Raw genomic sequence first — 16,251 nt, 5'->3', positions numbered from 1 at the left:
TTTAAATTGTACCGCTGCGTTTCAACGGCTCAAATTATTTCAGTCCAGTATTCGGTCAGAGCGAAATTCATAATTGCATAGTTTCAGACAACTGCAGTCCACTACTCCATGTATGAAAAAAGCGTCGATTGAGTGTTTCTATGTCAGGTCAAAGTTTGATTCGTTTGAATCTGAATATGAGGTTACAGTTCCGTCAAATAGCCCTTTGCTACTTGACTAGTATTGGATAAAACAATTCAACTTCAAACACCTTCATGGAACTCAATGGTGACTACAATGCTTACTGCCCAATCCACTTTAAAACCAATACATTATGCGCACACAGAATATCAAATACTGCCGGGGCTATAATATTTCCACTTTCAAAGTAGGTATGGCATTACAAATCAGATCAGATTACATTTTGAAAGGAATGAAAGAAAAGAGATAAGATAATATATAAAAAAAAATATGTAAAACGAATTAAAAAAAATTCTCTGTTCAAGAAAACAACGACGAGTCTACCGATTTATTCAAAGGGATCCTAAACGAAGGGGTAAGCTTCTTAAAAGAGGTTGAAAGGCCAGACTCCGCTCTTGCTGGTGGCAGCAGCAGCAGGAGAAGACGTAGTGGTAGTAGTAGTAGTGGTAGACTTGTCATTAGCAGCCGGAGTAGTAGTAGGAGAGGCGGTAGTGGTAGTGGTAGAGGGGTCGAGCAGGGTAGGAAGAGCACCTGAGGGTGCGGTGGTAGCGGAGACACCAGTAGCAGATGAAGAAACATTAGCGATCAGAGCGTTGGGGCCGCCGACCTTGATACCAAGGGCACCGAGGATCTCTTGGATGGTGCTTTCTATGATCTCATTTTGAATGGTGACACCAGCTTGGCTGTAGGTGAGGACATTATTGAAACCATCGCCAACGACCACAGTGGCATTTTGACTGATATCAACAACAATGCTCTTGGCGACCAAGATTTCAGCAAGGTCGATGAGATGGCCCAAAGGATCGATGAAGGTAATGGGAATCTTTCCAGAAGTAGCCGAGCTCTTGGCACCGATAGTGAAGGGTGATGGGAAGGTGTAGTCAATGGAAGCAAGCTCAAAGTAAGAAGTTCCCTTGTAGTAAATAGCAGCCTTAAGGCCGGTAATAGAGAAAGCAACGTCCAATGGATTTTGGAGGGTGATGAGAGTACTAGCTCCAATAGCCAGATGAGCAAGATCAAGACTTAAATCCTCGACCACACCTCCAGTAATAAGGTGAGCATCGATACCGGTAAGAGAGCCAGTAAGACTGACACCAGCCAAACCTTGCTTGAGCGAGGCAATGGAGGTAGAGTTATCTGAGCCCTTAACAGTGAGCGCCAATGTTTGCTTTTGCAAATAACCAGAGAGAATGGCAGAGACTACGGCGTTGTTACCACCCATGGGAGTCAAGTGGAATTCAGCTAGGTAGTTTTGGGTTCCTGGAGCGATAGTAAGACTCTTCAAGATGGTGGGACCAATATTGACGCCTGAAACAAGGGTATCGAATTGAATGTCACCAATAGTAATGGTGATAAACGATGGGTTGTTCATAGCGATGGTCATCTTGATGATCACATATTGAGGGGTAGCGCCAGAAATAGAAACGGTGCTTTGATCAATAGTGAATTGACCACCGAAATCATTGAAGCCTACACAGGAGAGCAAGTTAGGACAATTCAGAATTTGGTGCATGTGCATCTTTTAACTATAAAATCAAAGGGATCACTTACCAGCAAGAGTGCTTTGGACATCATAGGAAATGCCAGCCAAGTTGAAGTCACCAGCAGCAGTGGACACAGCAGTCTTGCTAATATTACCCTTGAGACCAAGAGTACCGCCCGAGGTCAAAGTGAGACCTTGAACGAAGGCATTGAAGACAGGTTCGGCACCACTGTGAACGTTGAAAGGAACGTGCTCAAATCCAGTCTTGATGATACCAGTCGAAGTATCGGTGGTAGCAGGGCTGAAAGGAGGAGCCAAAGTAGCCATATCATGACCTGCAGCTGAAGTCTCGATGGTTTCCTGCAAGCCAGTAATGGACAATGGGAAACCGAAAGGATTCTTGAATTGAGCCTCAATATCATTAGAGCTGGAATCAGGAGAGTAAGCACCCTTGGTGAAATCAAAGGTGAACTGCTTGATAGCCACAGCAGGAATGAGAGTCATGTTTTCAGGACCTCCAGGAAGCATAACATTGTTGATGGTAAGCTTCTGGAAGGCTTCAGAGAGCCAGTTGATTTGACCAGATGGGCCAGACGCAGAAGAGCCCTTGACGGAGAGCGCGGTTTCCTTGTGGCCAAGGTAGTTGTTGAACAAAGTTTCCAAAGCAGAGAGACCAGCGTCACTGGATTGCTTAACGAGTCGACCTGTCATTTGAACCTGGGCGGTACCTTGAGGAGGAAGGTTGACATTGGTACCAGCGACTGGACCAATATCAACATCACCGAAGAAAGATTCAAAACCAAGACCTTGAAGACTAACACCAACTTGAGATGGGTTGGTCAAGGTAGTTTGCAAAACGAGGGAAATACCACCGGAAGGATCATTGGCAGGCAAGTTGAACGAGTTGATCTTCACATCGTTGACAAGACCAGCCATACCGAGAAGGGTAACGGACTTGGTCATGCTGAGGTTGGTGAAAGTGTAATCCATAGCGGTGACGGAGACATCGGTGGAAGAGATATCCCAGACGAAATCCTTTTCGAGCAACATGTATGCACTGAAATCAGCCATGGCTGATTCATCAGTGACGGCGAAGTGAGCAGAGACATTGAAGGTAGCACCGACATCAGCAACAGTTTGAATGTTAGGCATGGTGACTTGACCAATGTTTCTTCCATTCCAGGCCACAGTGAGAGGAGCTGGGAAACCAATGGTAGCAGCGAAAGGACCAGTACCAGTAATTTGACCATTGAGCTGAACAGTGAAAGCCGAATTGGTGGCATCAGACAAAATAGCGCTGGAGAAAGTCATGGCAGCTTGATTGATGATAGACTGAACAATGGGTTGGCCGACAACAGGAATCAAGTATGTGATGGTATTATCTGTCTTGGTAGGAACGTTGGTCTGCACAATATCGAGGGTATCGGTATATTGACCAATGTTGAGAACGGAGGAAAGTTGAAGATCAACATGCAAGTTAGTGAAAGCCTTGATGACAAAGTCAGAGATGTTGAAACCATTGAACAAGTCAGCAGTTCCTTGGATTTGCTGTTGACCTTGGATATTGAAGCCACCCATGGTAAGCAAGGCATCAATAGGTTGAAGGTTCAAGCCGGCACTGTTGGCGTTATCGCGAAGCAAAAGAGCTACAGCAGCGGGTTCCAAGTTCATGGTGATAGGAATAGCAGGAGAAGCAGCAGTGGTCTTTCCTCCAATGACGATAGGGTTGCTGCTGATATCAGCATCAATGTTGCCTACGGGCATTCCAGCGTATGTGACAGCAGCCTTGACTTGAGTGATGGAGAGACCAGCACTGAAGGGGTTGGCAATGGTGACGGTGGTACCGGCCACATTGGTTTGAACAGTGTTGGTGTAAACAGTTAAGCCAGCAGATTGAATCAATTGAGACTGAAGACCAGGGAGAACGGAGCCCAAGCTTATGTTTCCGAAAGCATAGGCAAGAGACTCAATAATGGTGCTATTGGCATAACCGCCAATGGTGACATTATTAGCCTTTCCAGCAACAAAAGTGGTGAGCAAGTTCTGACCAACGGTGGTGGCCTTGGGGTTGAAAAGAGCAGTAGCCTGGAGAGTGTTGCTGCCACGTTGGAGGACCAAGTTGGGAAGAGTGACTGTTCCAAGTTGAGTACCATCAGATCCCATCAAAAGGCTGACATCACCAGCGGAAATTTGGACGCTTGAAGGGTTGTACATGGTAGTATTGATGACCATAATCAAATTGTCAGTTGTACCTCCAGTAACATCGAGACCATTGATGGTGGTGGGTGTACTGTTGAGGAACTGAAGGCCATTGAGAGAAGTGACAGCATTCAAAGGAACGTTGGACAACTTGACGACACCAATAGGAGTGGAAGTGACAACAGTAGCGTTACCAGCAACGTTGAATTCAAAAACGTTAGCACCAGTCAAATTGTAGGTGAACTCATTGAAAGCCTCATGTTGTTCAGGATAGACCTGAAGAGGAGCATTGTTGAGAGCAAAATTGAGGATACCGGCTTTTTGGTCACTGGTAGAGTTAACGTAACCAGACGACAAAAGAGCAATGGGGCCAGTAGAATTGGTACCAAGGGTAATGTTCTGAGTGACTTCAGTGATATTCAATGAGAAACCGAAGGGTACACTGAAATTGGCAGTAACTTGAGGAGCCGTCGAGAGAGGGCTATAAGCAGTTTGGTTGGTGAAAGCCAAATCAAGATTACCGAGGCTAACTCCGTGGATGAGCTGAAGTTTTTCAGAAGCAGCAAGTCCGACATGGAGTTGAACGGTCTGGAAGCCATTGGACAACCAAGATACAGGGTTAACACCATCGGGAGCAGCAGAAATACCTTTAGCGGTGGTATTGGAGACTTCACCGGCAATGTAACGAGAGAACATGTCACTAACAATGTTGAGGTTGTTAACATCGGTTTGAGGAACCAAGCGGCCATTCAATGTGATATTATTATCTCCGGGAGCCAAATTGACGTTGGTGGCTGAAACTGGACCGAGGTAGACATCTTGGTAACTGACGGACAGTTGGATGGTTCCAAGATAGACACCAATGGGAGATGGGTTGGTCAATTGAGTACCAAGAGAAAGTTGGATACCGCCCGCTGGGTCATCGCCTGGAAGAGCGAATGAAGTGATCTTGACTGCGGGGAAACCGTTCATGCCACCAATGGTAACATCTTTTTTAAGATTGACGTGAGCAGTTCTGGACAAGGCAGTAACATCCAAGCTTGCCTGCATGGTCCAAACAAAGCTTTCAACAGCCAACATGTCAACAGCAAAAGCATTGAAGGCATCAGGGTTGGTGATATTGAAAACTGTGTTAGATTCCAAGGTACCTTTACCGCCAGAAACGTGTGTTGCTGGAAGTTCGACCCTACCAATCTCGTTTTGCTTGTACGAGATGGTGATAGGGCTGGTGAATTTAAGATCAGCAGGGAATGGGCCAGTGTTGGTTAAACCGGCTACCATCTAAAATAAAGGCAATATAATTTTGAAAGTCAGTGTCAGGGAATATCACAGGCAGGCACAAGGTTAGGCGGGCGGACTTGCATACCTGCATGTAAAAGGTATCGTTTCCATTGGCTACGAATGGAGTGTCCTGTCGCTTTTGATTCGTGTTGGACGCAGGAGGAGTGAAAGAGATACTGGCGCTCTGAACATTAATGCCTGAATGGTTGATAATGGATTGGGCGATCATGGGGAAAAATACGAAAACAATGAGAAGAACAACAACGAGGGTAACGATGGCCGAGATAACACCGCAAATGATCCAGTACTTCTTTTGGCGATAGAACCGTTTCTTTTGAGGAGGCTTCTCATAATATTCATCAGCATCATTGCTATGCATACTGCCATGGTCGTGATCCATGCCCTCAGCGTGATTTCTAGCGGGAGTAATGGAAGCAACGTCCGACATGATTATCGATTATAGGTCGTTAAAAATTTAGTTTCTTATATTGGGGGAAAGGGGAATAATTGACTCTTTCAGAAAGACTGGAGATTGGATGGTGTGGAGCCCGTGGCAGTTACAAAAAAAAAAAGAACTTTTTCGCAACAAGGCAATCCAATGAGATGACAGAGTCAAAAGGGAATGTAAAGAGAGGGAATGAAGGTAGTAGAGAAGAAAAAAATGATGGACGAGATCACCATTGGATGCATTATTATATATAGACAGCATTAGGATGGTACAAAGACGATCGGTTTTAGAATATTCAAATTCAAATCTCTCTAGTCATATTTTTTCTACTCATAAAGGGAACAGCTTGTTAAAAGCGGAGTGTAGGCGGAGGAGGCACCAGAAAGCTCCGGGGTAGGGCATACCCCGGATTGGAATGAACGTCGCATTGGATGTTGAAGAGCGCATTATTTCCATGTGAGGGTTGGATAAGCATCACTTATCGCTGCAACGTAACCTGAAAGAATCGCTCAGTTAGATTAGCCATTTGGCAGCAGGCAGGCTGTACATCACACGCCACCAGTGTCCGTGCTACAGTAAATATCTAATAAATGCATCGAGATCTGATGGTTTTCACAGCTGAGCAGACAAGCATATGTTAATCGGTTTCCACTGCAATGATTGCCCCAGGCAATGCCTCCACCTTCCCCGGATCTTCCCCCACATAACTGAATCTGAACCTGTCTGAGCAGTATTTCACTCGTTGCTTTGTGCTTTTTCCAAACTTCTGTCTTCTGTCCTGCTTATAAGCTTTGCATCTGTCAACTTTAGTGCACATGCTACTGGGGAGGAGAGGGAATTGTGCTCAAATAGAGTCGCACAGAAATTAATTGCCCTACATCATCCACAGTTAACCACGGTTCGACAGCCACCGCTTAAGCAGCTGATAGTGCATGCTTGGAGAGAAAAAAAAAATAATTATTTCCCATGCTCTTTATTTTCACGACGTTTTTCCATACTTGTTGGAACCGGTTCGACAGCTAAAATTATCCATCAAACTTACTTTGCTTATGTCAATTAATCCTGTAGCATGGTTCCATCACCTTTTCGGTCTAGTCTGCCCTACATTATCGATGGTCCATTATGAGGTTGATAAGCCGGGAAACGAAAGAATGTATTCCTCCTAGTCTTTTTATGTTGATTGCCAACGTTAGAGTATTAATAGACGTGGCGCTTTTAAGCGAAAGTTGTTCGAGTTAGACGAGCGATATTGTAGATTACGGTTTATTGAAACAGTAAGGTTTTCTTTTGTTAGGGGGACGGCGGGCCGAATGAAAGTTGCGTGCTTGGTGGGAAGGACACAGTAGGATCAGCCATGACACAGGCAGGGAAGAGATTTGGAAATGACAGTCACGGCAAACAACGAACCTGGGTGTTTTTTCGTTGTCGGTTTTTTTTAATTCTCAAAACATTTTATAGAAAAAACAGAACAAAATGGTAAACATGCCCTGCCAATAACCCATTGTAACCAACCCAGTCTATTATGCTAAAGTCTATTCCAATCTTCTAGTCAGGACGTCTCATTGCTCAAATTCTAGTGTCAGTAGGAACCGTTGTTGGACGAGCATTCGTCGCTGCTTATAAACAAGCCGCAGCCAGTACGTAATTCTTACAATTTATAGACATGCTCACTATGATTTTATTTCGCTTGGTTGGATCCTGACCATTGTTGATTTTTTCCATCAGATGCTGCACAAGGTGGTGGTGCGGCCGGTAGAGCTGGCGCAAAGGCTTCGGCAGGTGATGCCCTGACTAGACAGACCGGCATGACCATTGACGAAGCTTGTCAAATCTTGAATGTCAATAGAGAAGCTGAGTTGGCTGAGGTTGCTAAGGTACGTATCGCATGTGAGATGGCAGGGTGGTCGATACCACCGCTGTAGCTCTGAAGGCTACTCTTTCTCAAACGGCACTGTTTGCTCTTGACTAACCGTTCATTCTCTCTGCTTTTAGCACTATGACCATATGTTCAAATGCAACGACTCATCCGCTGGCGGGTCATTCTATATTCAGTCGAAGGTGGTCAGAGCAAAGGAGAGATTCGAATTGGAGCGAGCAGAAAAACTCAAGGAAAAGGCAGAAGGCGAGGCAGCAAAAGCATCGAACAATGACCAACCATCTCAGTAAAGCGTCATACTCCACCCATTCTACACCATGCCATATATCTAATTCACTCCACCACCATTGTTCATATGTAATAGAGACACAACCTGTTGCTGAATTTGCCTTACCGCCCCCCATCCACCTGCAAAATATAGAAACCTATGGAAATTTTTCTTTTTCCTACAACCAATTAAAGCTCTCGCTTTTCCCAATGTTTGTATGCCTGAGAATCATAGTAGCGTGGCTGGCTCACCAATGAGAGTATAATTGTAAGGGTTTCAGAATGGCATTGACAAAACAAACAATGGTGGAATGAAACGTGGAAATACAATGGAATCGGTGCCTTCCATGACAGTGGACACCATGCACAGGAACGTCAGAATACAATAATATAACACTTTTTCTTTATTATGGACCATAACATAATTGACATTGGTAAATGGAAGAAAAAGGACGACCAACAGCGTTTTTAAAAAGGAGTGGAGATGAAAGGAGTGGAGAGATGCGTATTGTTCAAACTTTTTTTCGTTCCATTGGTGTAAATACATTATGTACCAATGAAAACTGCCATACATAGAAAACTTGGTTGCAAACAAAATAAAAACTACGTGTAAGTAGATAGAAATACACCATCGTAACAAGTATGATAATAACAAAGATAAAGGGATAATAAACGATATAAAAGAATAATGAGGCAAAAATGTGGAGAATAATGATAACAAGCAAAAGCGCAGAAGAAGGAAAAATATAATTAAGAACCTACTCGTTTCATGGTTTTTTTTAATGGCAGGTTGGAGGAGTAGTAGGCGCTTATAAGATATTGAAGGGCCAAGGCTTGGAAGTGGTGGTGGTGGTGGTGGTGGTGGTTTTGGGTTTTGCTGCGTTTACTTTGGGTGCCGGCGTGGGAGTGGGTGTATTGTCGGCGGCCTTGGTGGTGGTGGAAGTGGGTTTAGGAAGGATGTCGCCAACAATAGATGTGGCATCGCCAATAAGGGACTTGACACCGCCACCCACGGCTGATGTGGCATCGCCAACGATGGAAGTAACGTCGCCAACCACGGAAGTAACATCGCCCACCACGGAAGTAGCATCACTAACAACCGCAGAGGCCACTCCACCAACGAGAGAGGTGACATCTCCAACAACCGAGGTAGCTACAGCAACACCAGCAGAAACATCACTCTTGGCAACACTTGCAACGGCAGCGATAGCACTTGAATTTGCAACTTGAGTAAGGTTCAAAAGACCAGTGAGCGAGCTGCTCAAGATCTCGTTCTGAATGACGACACCCTTCTGAGAGTAAGCCAAGACTCCATTGAAGCCATCACCAACAACGACAGTAGCGTTTTGATTAATGTCAACGGTAATAGAAGAGGAGACTAAAATCTTGAGAATGTCGCCCAAGTGGGCGATGGGATCAACGAACGTGAGAGGAATAGGACCAGAGGTGGCGGTACCCTTGGCAGGAATGGTGAATGGCGACGAAAGGGTGCAATCAATGGAAGCAAGTTCAAAGTAAGTGGTGCCTTGATAATAGATTTGTGCCTGGATTGCAGTAATGGAGAAACCAACATCCAGAGGGTTCTGAATGGTGATATAAGTATTGGCTCCAATATTGGGGAAACTGTTAATGTTCAAGTCTTTGACGACACCTCCTGTGATCAATTTAGAATTGATGCCAGTGAGGGTACCAGCAAGGCTGACGCCAGCGAGACCTTCCTTGAGAGAATCAATGCTGGTCGAGTTGTCTGAGCCCTTGACAGTGAGAGCAAACACCTGTCCTTGCAGATAGCCAGAAAGGACCTCGGCCACGGTGGTAGCTGAAGCGGCACTTGGTGTCAGATGGAACTCTGCTTGGTACTGTTGAGTACCGGGAGGAATGGTAACGTCGTTCAAGAGAGTAGGACCAATGTTGACGTTATTGTAATAGGTATCAAATGAGATATCACCAATGGTGATAGTAATGAAGGACGGGTTGGTAAGCGAGATGGTCAATTTAATGATGATGTACTGAGGAGTGGCACCAGTAACATCAACAGAGTTGATAGAAAATTGACGTCCAAAGTCATTGAAACCTATTGAACAGAGCGGTCAGCATAAGATGATAGAGTGGATAAATTATATCACTTCATTCTCACGAAAATTTTTTACATACCTGGAATGGCGCTTTGAACGTCATAGCTAATTCCAGAGAGGAAGAAGTCACCAGCAGCTGTAGAAACACCCGACTTGGAGATATTTCCCTTGAGCTCCATAGTACCACCAGAAGTCAAAGTAAGCCCCTTGACGAATTGATTGAACACTTCATGAGCATCGTCATGAACTTGGAAAGGAACATGTTCGAAACCAGTCTTGATGATACCAGTTGACGTATCGGTTGTGGCGGGACTGTAGGGAGGAGCAAGCGTAGCCATATCCTGTCCGGAAGTACCAATGTCAATGGATTCTTGGAGACCAGTGATCGACAATGGGAAACCAAAGGGATTCTTGAACTGAGCTTCGATATCATTGGAGCTAGAATCAGGAGCATAGGCGCCCTTGGTGAAATCAAAGGTAAATTGCTTGATGGTCACAGCAGGAATAAGAGTCAAATTGTCAGGGCCACCTGGCAACATGATGTTATCAATGGTCAATTTCTGGAAGGCTTCAGACAACCAGTTGACTTGACCAGAAGGACCAGAACCATAAGAACCCTTAACAGATAGAGGAGTTTCCTTATGACCAAGATAGTTGTCAAACAAGGTTTGAAGAGCATTAAGACCATCTTGACTAGATTGAGCTTGAAGACGACCTGCCATTGGAACACTTGAGGAAGCTTGAGGGTTAAGGACAACATTGGTACCAGCAACAGGGCCGAGATCCACTGAGCCAAAGAAGGCCTCAAAGCCAAGACCTTGAAGGTTGACACCAACTTGTGAAGGGTTGTAAATGGTGGTATCCAAAACAAGATGAATGCCACCAGCAGGGTCATTTGAAGGCAAGTCAAAGGAGTTGATCTTAACATCGTTCACGAGGCCATCCATGCCAAGGAGAGTTACCGATTTTGTCATGATGAGGTTAGTGAAAGTGTAATCAAGAGCAGTGACGGCAACATCCGGGGAGGAAATGTCCCAAACAAATGATTTCTCAAGCAACAAATAGGCAGTGAAGTCAGCCATAGCAGATTCAGAGACAACTTGGAATTGGGCAGACACAGAGAAGGTAGCACCGACGTCAGCGACAGTTTGAATATTGGGCATGGTGACTTTACCAATCTGTTGACCGTTCCAAGCAACATCGAGAGGAACAGGGAAGATAATAGTGGCAGCGAACGGACCAGTTCCAGTGAGCTGTCCATTGAGTTGAACGGTGAAACCACTGTCAGTAGGGCTGGAAAGGATGGCACTTGAGAAGGTCAAAGCAGCTTGGTTGATAATAGCCTGGACAATGGGTTGACCAACTACAGGGATCAAGTAAGTGATGGTATCATCTGTCTTGGTAGGGATGTCGTTCTGAACGATAGCTAGGGTATCAGTGTATTGGCCAATGTTGATGACCGAAGAAAGCTGGAGATCAACATGCAAGTTGGCAAAAGCCTTGATAACGAAGTCAGAAATATTGAAACCATTGAAAGTAGAAGCGGAACCAGTGACCTGTTCTTGTCCTTGAATATTGAAACCACCCATTGTAAGCAGAGCATCAATAGGTTGAAGATCCAAGCCCGCACTTTGAGCATTCATACGGAGCAAGAGAGCAACAGCAGCGGGTTCCAAATTCATGGTGATAGGAATAGCAGGGGAAGCGGCAGTAGCCTTGCCTCCAACAACGATAGGGTTGCTGCTGATATCAGCATCAATGTTACCCACGGGCATTCCAGCGTATGTGACAGCAGCCTTGACTTGAGTGATGGAGAGACCAGCACTGAAGGGGTTGGCAATGGTGACGGTGGTACCGGCCACATTGGTTTGAACAGTGTTGGTGTAAACAGTTAAGCCAGCAGATTGAATAAGCTTGCTCTTAAGACCAGGAAGGTTGGACGATAAGCTGACGTTGCCAAAAGCATAAGCCAGAGACTGAATCATGGTACTATTGGCGTCACCAGCGATACCAACAGTGTTGTCTTGACCACCCACAAAAGTGGTAAGCAAGTTTTGTCCAACAGTTGTAGACTTGGGGTCGAAGTTTGCAATAGCCACGACGTTATTGGTACCACGATAAAGGGTCAAATTGGGGAGTGTGACGGTGCCAAGCTGAGTACCTTGAGACTGCATCAGAAGGCTAACATCACCAGCCGTGATTTGAACACTGGAAGGATTGAACATGGTAACATTGATAGCCATGATAAGGTAGTCTGTAGTACCACCAGTGACATCAATACCGTTGATAACTGTAGGAGTGCTGTTCAAGAACTGGAGACCATTCAAGGAAGTTGTGGCGTTCAGAGGAACACCGGTCAACTTAACCACACCAATAGGAGTGGAGGTAACAACAGAGGCATTACCAGCGACATTGAAGGAGTACAGATTGGAAGCAGTCAAGTTGTAGTTGAAAGTGTTAAAAGCTTCATGCTTATCAGGATAGACTTGAAGGGGAGCATTGCTGAGACCAAAACTGAGGACACCTGTCTGCTGATTACTAGTGGAATTGGAGTATCCGGAAGAAAGGAGTGCAATAGGACCTGTGGCGTTGGTACCAAGTGTGATATTCTGGGTAACTTCAGTGATGTTCAGAGAGAAACCAAACGGAATGCTAAAGTTAGCAGTGACCTGAGGAGCAGTGGAAATTGGACTATAAGCGGTTTCATTGGTGAAAACCAAATCCAGGTCACCTAGACTGACACCATGAATAAGCTGAAGCTTTTCAGTAGCAGCTAATCCAACATTAAGCTGGACAGTCTTGAAACCTTCGGAGAGCCAAGAGATGGAATGAACACCGTCAGGAGCAGCAGCAACACCAGAAGCTGTTGTATTGGAGATTTCACCAGCGATATAGCGAGTAAACAAGTCGCTCACAACGTTCAGATTATTGGGATCAGTTTGCGGTACCAAGCGGCCGTTCAACGTGATATTGTTATCACCCGAGGTCAAATTGACATTGGAAGCTTGAACAGGGCCAAGATAGACACCTTGATAGCCAATAGCCAGCTGAATGGTACCAAGGTAGACACCAATTGTGGATGGATTGGTCAAGGTTGTTCCTAAAGAGACTTGAATGCCTCCGGCAGGATCATCGCCAGGAAGAGCAAAGGAAGTGATCTTGACTTGTGGGAATCCACCCATACCAGGAATTTCAACATCCTTATCCAGATTGACATTGGCCGTTCTTGAAAGAGCCTTGATGGTAGCAGAGCCTTTCAAGTTCCATTTGAATTTGTCAAGCGCCAACATATCTTTGGTAAATGCGGTAAAGGCATCCAAATTAGTGATATTGAACAGAGATTCGGAGACCAGCGAACCATGGCCGCCAGATACATGAGCTCCAGGAAGGTGTACACGGCCAAGTTCAGTGCTGTTGTATGAAATAACGATTGCGCTTGTGAAAGCCAAATCGGCTGGGAATGGACCCGTATTTCCCAACGTAGCATCCATCTACCAGTGTGGAAAAAAAAAAAGGGATCAGCCAATAATTTTCAAGTGAGCGCTCAGCTTCAAGTTACGAGCATTACCTTCATGTAAAAAGTGTTGTTGGCATTGGCCATAAACGGAGCAGGTTCTTGACGCTTTGTCACCTCCGTACCATCGGTGGGTGGAGTGAATGCTATGTTAGCACTGTTGACACTGATATTGGATTTGTTGATAATCAATTGTGCAATCATTGGGAAGAACACAAAAATAATGAGTAGAATCACGACCAAGGTAACAATGGTAGAGATGATACCGCAAATAATCCAATATTTCTTTTGACGGTAGAATCGCTTTTTCTGGGGTGGTTTTTCATAGTATTCTTCAGCCTCATTGCTATGAATGCTATCACCATCCCGTGGCTGCTCTGCAGCATTATTACGGGCTGGAGTGATGGAAGCTGCGTCCGACATGGTATGCTACTTTCTGGCTTAAAAGGGCTGGGATGGGGCGGGCGGTTACGAAAGATGGGAGAAACAGGGAGAGGCAGTTGTATAGGGCAGATGTATAAGGCAACTTTCCCTAATTGAGTGCTACAACTATGATCCCCGAGAAAGGAAGCGTGAAGAGAGAGGAGAGAGCGAAAGAGGGCAGAAAAAAAGAAGAAGCTTTTTCGGATGGAGAGAAGTAGCTGGAATTATATATACGATGATCGATGCAATACATGGATTATAATTGAGATGGTCCTGGACGGGACTGACTGATCTCCTGAGGGCTCCCCCCAAAATATAAGATTTCAGGCTATGCCCTGGTTGTTGGCTGAGTGTAGACGCTTCGGGGGTGACTTTCTTTAAAACCCTTCGTCACCGAAACTACCATTATATCATCTCTCTCATCGACTATATTCCATGTGATTGTCCCACTCTTGTATACATTCACTATGGTTCTGGGCTTCCTTAGCGCGTAGTCTAGTGTGGTTATAGAAACCGTGGCTTCAATTATTGTTCTTTTGTAAATGCAATGGAGGGTGATGGCTAGTGGATACCATGAGGGGATTCCAACACTATGGATCAGAAAGTGGATTGATTTACGATGTGCTGCGAAGCTCTAGTGTATTTAGTCTGTGACATTGTGCCTTGCTATACTGTATATGTGAATAGTGGGGGTTTCTCAGTTACAAAGTTTGGGTCTGAATGTTTTTCACGCCCGTTTCTCTCTGGCTTGTCATGATCGTTACCTATCTTCCCAACTCCTTCAATACACTCGTCTTCCCTTTTCTCTTCAAACCTGAATATGCTGATGAGCAGTCTAACGATGTGCTCGAACGTTACACGCGACTCGGTTTTGAATTCCGCAATGACGCTTGTGGATGCTGGAACCGATTTGGGGGAATGGCTTGTCATACGGTAGATAACCCCTTTTTTAGACTAATACATCATTAAGGCAGTGTACACCTCTCCCCGCTATTTTAAGTACCTAAGTAACCCGAATCCCATCACTCGTTTCGAATGCGTCCCAACTACTTTATTAAATGGCTGTTACTTGCAGTTGCCACCTCGTTCTAAGGAATCAAACCAAATTCTTCTATATGCGTTCGTGTATATTGTACTAAACCCCTTTATCCTTTCACAATGTTTACTTTCATTGTCGTGGCGGGGATTAATTCTGCTTAGCAGTATAAAAAATTAAATTAGATTTTTTTCTCTTTGCGTTTAGTTAGCCTGCATTTGATGGGAAATCGGAACTGTTGCTAGAAAGTGAAGCGAGGGATTATGCAATGGAAAAATGACATTGATGGATTTTGTAACCCATAGTAGGTGATGAACATGACATCCAGTAGCTGTAAAAGAATGCCATGCTGACAAAAGTCCACGACTGAAAGAAAAATCTCACCCTAGTCAGGCAACAGCGGCTGATTACCATTTACAGTGGCTCAACATTGTCAGCTCCAACTAGTGAATAAGGCAATTTCAGACTTACTCTGCTCCGTCTGCCAAGATCGACCATGGATAGCAAGAGTGTGCGCAGACCACCACCCGCTTTTTGCCCCCGCACTCTGTACCTCCATCACACTCACCTATCTGGGCTGACCTGACTTATCCAGCCATGAGGGTGAGTGTCGTGCAATGCGAGCAGCGGGGGGGAGTGTTCATGTACATCTCACTTTCTCTCTTCTCTTCATTTTCGCGACGGCTCTAACCACTTGTTCACTAATCAGCAATTTTTTAATATTGTTGGGGGAGGGATACAAGTCGGTCTAAAACAATGTTCAGGAACGTGGATCGTTGGATGCAAACGGATTTCCCACCCAACCTTAGTGAAAACATATGGCAAAGTTCCCAATGTTCGTACGACATTACCTAGGAGGCTGGATACACAACTCTGGAAAATCCTGCTGTTCGGGCTAAAGTACAAGAGGTACTGCACCCAAAAGGGTTTGACGTATTGTTCGTGTTCAGTAGAGTATGGTTGCATCAAGAAAATTGAACTGGATGCATCTTCTCTACTATATACCGTATATACCACGAGCAAGTTGGAAGGTTCCCACTCAATGTTTGGGTGACAGGCCCTATACATGTGCTTTTCAAGTCTCTTCCAAGTTTAGTGCAAAGGGCGGGCGAGCGAGCGAGATCTGGACAAAAGACGCAAAAACGGAACTGTGGTGCGCTTGCTGCATGGAAACAGAAGGATGGCTAGTATGGTTAGAAACATCCATGTCCTCAATCAAGTAAGTCAGAATTTCCTTTGCAATATAACTTCTGATGATTAGTGCCTTTGGAGTGTGCTTTCAAACATGAGCTGAGTCCCAGTAGCAAAGAAAACTTATTGTGATTCTGCGAAATTTTTCCCAGTAGTCGTCAACCCGCAGCTATAAACCTCTAACGATGCCGTTGACTTTGAAGACTGTGGCCTCTCATTGGTTGATAGCCAACATTGGTTGGTTCTGAACATATCTATTGATAGATCACGTTACACTA

The 16,251-nt window shown here is 44.9% G+C and overlaps 5 protein-coding genes across 5 annotated transcripts; 1 reads left to right on the top strand and 4 right to left on the bottom strand.

Annotated features, from left to right (window-relative positions):
* Positions 1–1,225: 1,225 nt before the first annotated feature.
* On the bottom strand, positions 1,226–5,522 carry K450DRAFT_174724 (uncharacterized protein; the record flags this gene model as incomplete). Its single annotated transcript, XM_051584205.1, has 3 exons — positions 1,226–1,650; positions 1,819–5,143; positions 5,262–5,522. Coding segments are annotated over 3 exons (4,011 nt in total), but the record flags the coding sequence as incomplete, so codon positions are not given.
* Positions 5,523–7,064: 1,542 nt separating this feature from the next.
* K450DRAFT_199209 (uncharacterized protein) lies at positions 7,065–7,757 on the top strand (the record flags this gene model as incomplete). Its single annotated transcript, XM_051584592.1, has 4 exons — positions 7,065–7,067; positions 7,141–7,228; positions 7,317–7,465; positions 7,584–7,757. 4 exons carry the CDS (start codon positions 7,065–7,067, stop codon positions 7,755–7,757), a joined length of 414 nt encoding a protein of 137 aa, XP_051444645.1.
* Positions 7,758–8,002: 245 nt separating this feature from the next.
* On the bottom strand, positions 8,003–8,426 carry K450DRAFT_240776 (uncharacterized protein). The gene has a single exon (XM_051588989.1). The coding sequence runs from the start codon at positions 8,306–8,308 to the stop codon at positions 8,012–8,014; it is 297 nt and encodes a 98-aa protein (XP_051444644.1). The 5' UTR covers positions 8,309–8,426; the 3' UTR covers positions 8,003–8,011.
* K450DRAFT_240774 (uncharacterized protein) lies at positions 8,426–13,915 on the bottom strand. Its single transcript, XM_051588988.1, has 3 exons — positions 13,378–13,915; positions 9,889–13,300; positions 8,426–9,808 (listed from the first exon to the last, which is right to left on the bottom strand). The coding sequence occupies exons 1-3, from the start codon at positions 13,744–13,746 to the stop codon at positions 8,544–8,546; spliced, it is 5,046 nt and encodes a 1,681-aa protein (XP_051444643.1). The 5' UTR covers positions 13,747–13,915; the 3' UTR covers positions 8,426–8,543.
* A 1,057-nt stretch (positions 13,916–14,972) lies between these two features.
* On the bottom strand, positions 14,973–15,579 carry K450DRAFT_240773 (uncharacterized protein). The gene has a single exon (XM_051588987.1). It carries the CDS (start codon positions 15,194–15,196, stop codon positions 15,044–15,046), a length of 153 nt encoding a protein of 50 aa, XP_051444642.1. The 5' UTR covers positions 15,197–15,579; the 3' UTR covers positions 14,973–15,043.
* Positions 15,580–16,251: the final 672 nt, after the last annotated feature.

This window comes from Umbelopsis ramanniana (genome assembly GCF_025399195.1).
Source record: "Umbelopsis ramanniana AG unplaced genomic scaffold K450scaffold_27, whole genome shotgun sequence".
Classification (NCBI taxonomy): Eukaryota; Fungi; Mucoromycota; class Umbelopsidomycetes; order Umbelopsidales; family Umbelopsidaceae; genus Umbelopsis; species Umbelopsis ramanniana.
The sequence above is the reverse complement of the archived record's forward strand: the minus strand, read 5'-3'. Positions and strand labels throughout refer to the sequence as shown.

Excerpts from the sequence above, each read along its gene's own strand:
- K450DRAFT_240773 (XM_051588987.1), bottom strand. The coding sequence starts at position 15,196 with ATGGTAATCAGCCGCTGTTGCCTGACTAGGGTGAGATTTTTCTTTCAG.
- K450DRAFT_240774 (XM_051588988.1), bottom strand. The coding sequence starts at position 13,746 with ATGTCGGACGCAGCTTCCATCACTCCAGCCCGTAATAATGCTGCAGAG. Across the intron at positions 13,301-13,377 it reads ACAACACTTTTTACATGAAG|ATGGATGCTACGTTGGGAAA; the intron begins GTAATGCTCGTA and ends CCACACTGGTAG. Across the intron at positions 9,809-9,888 it reads CGTTCAAAGCGCCATTCCAG|GTTTCAATGACTTTGGACGT; the intron begins GTATGTAAAAAA and ends TCTGTTCAATAG.
- K450DRAFT_240776 (XM_051588989.1), bottom strand. The coding sequence starts at position 8,308 with ATGTATGGCAGTTTTCATTGGTACATAATGTATTTACACCAATGGAAC.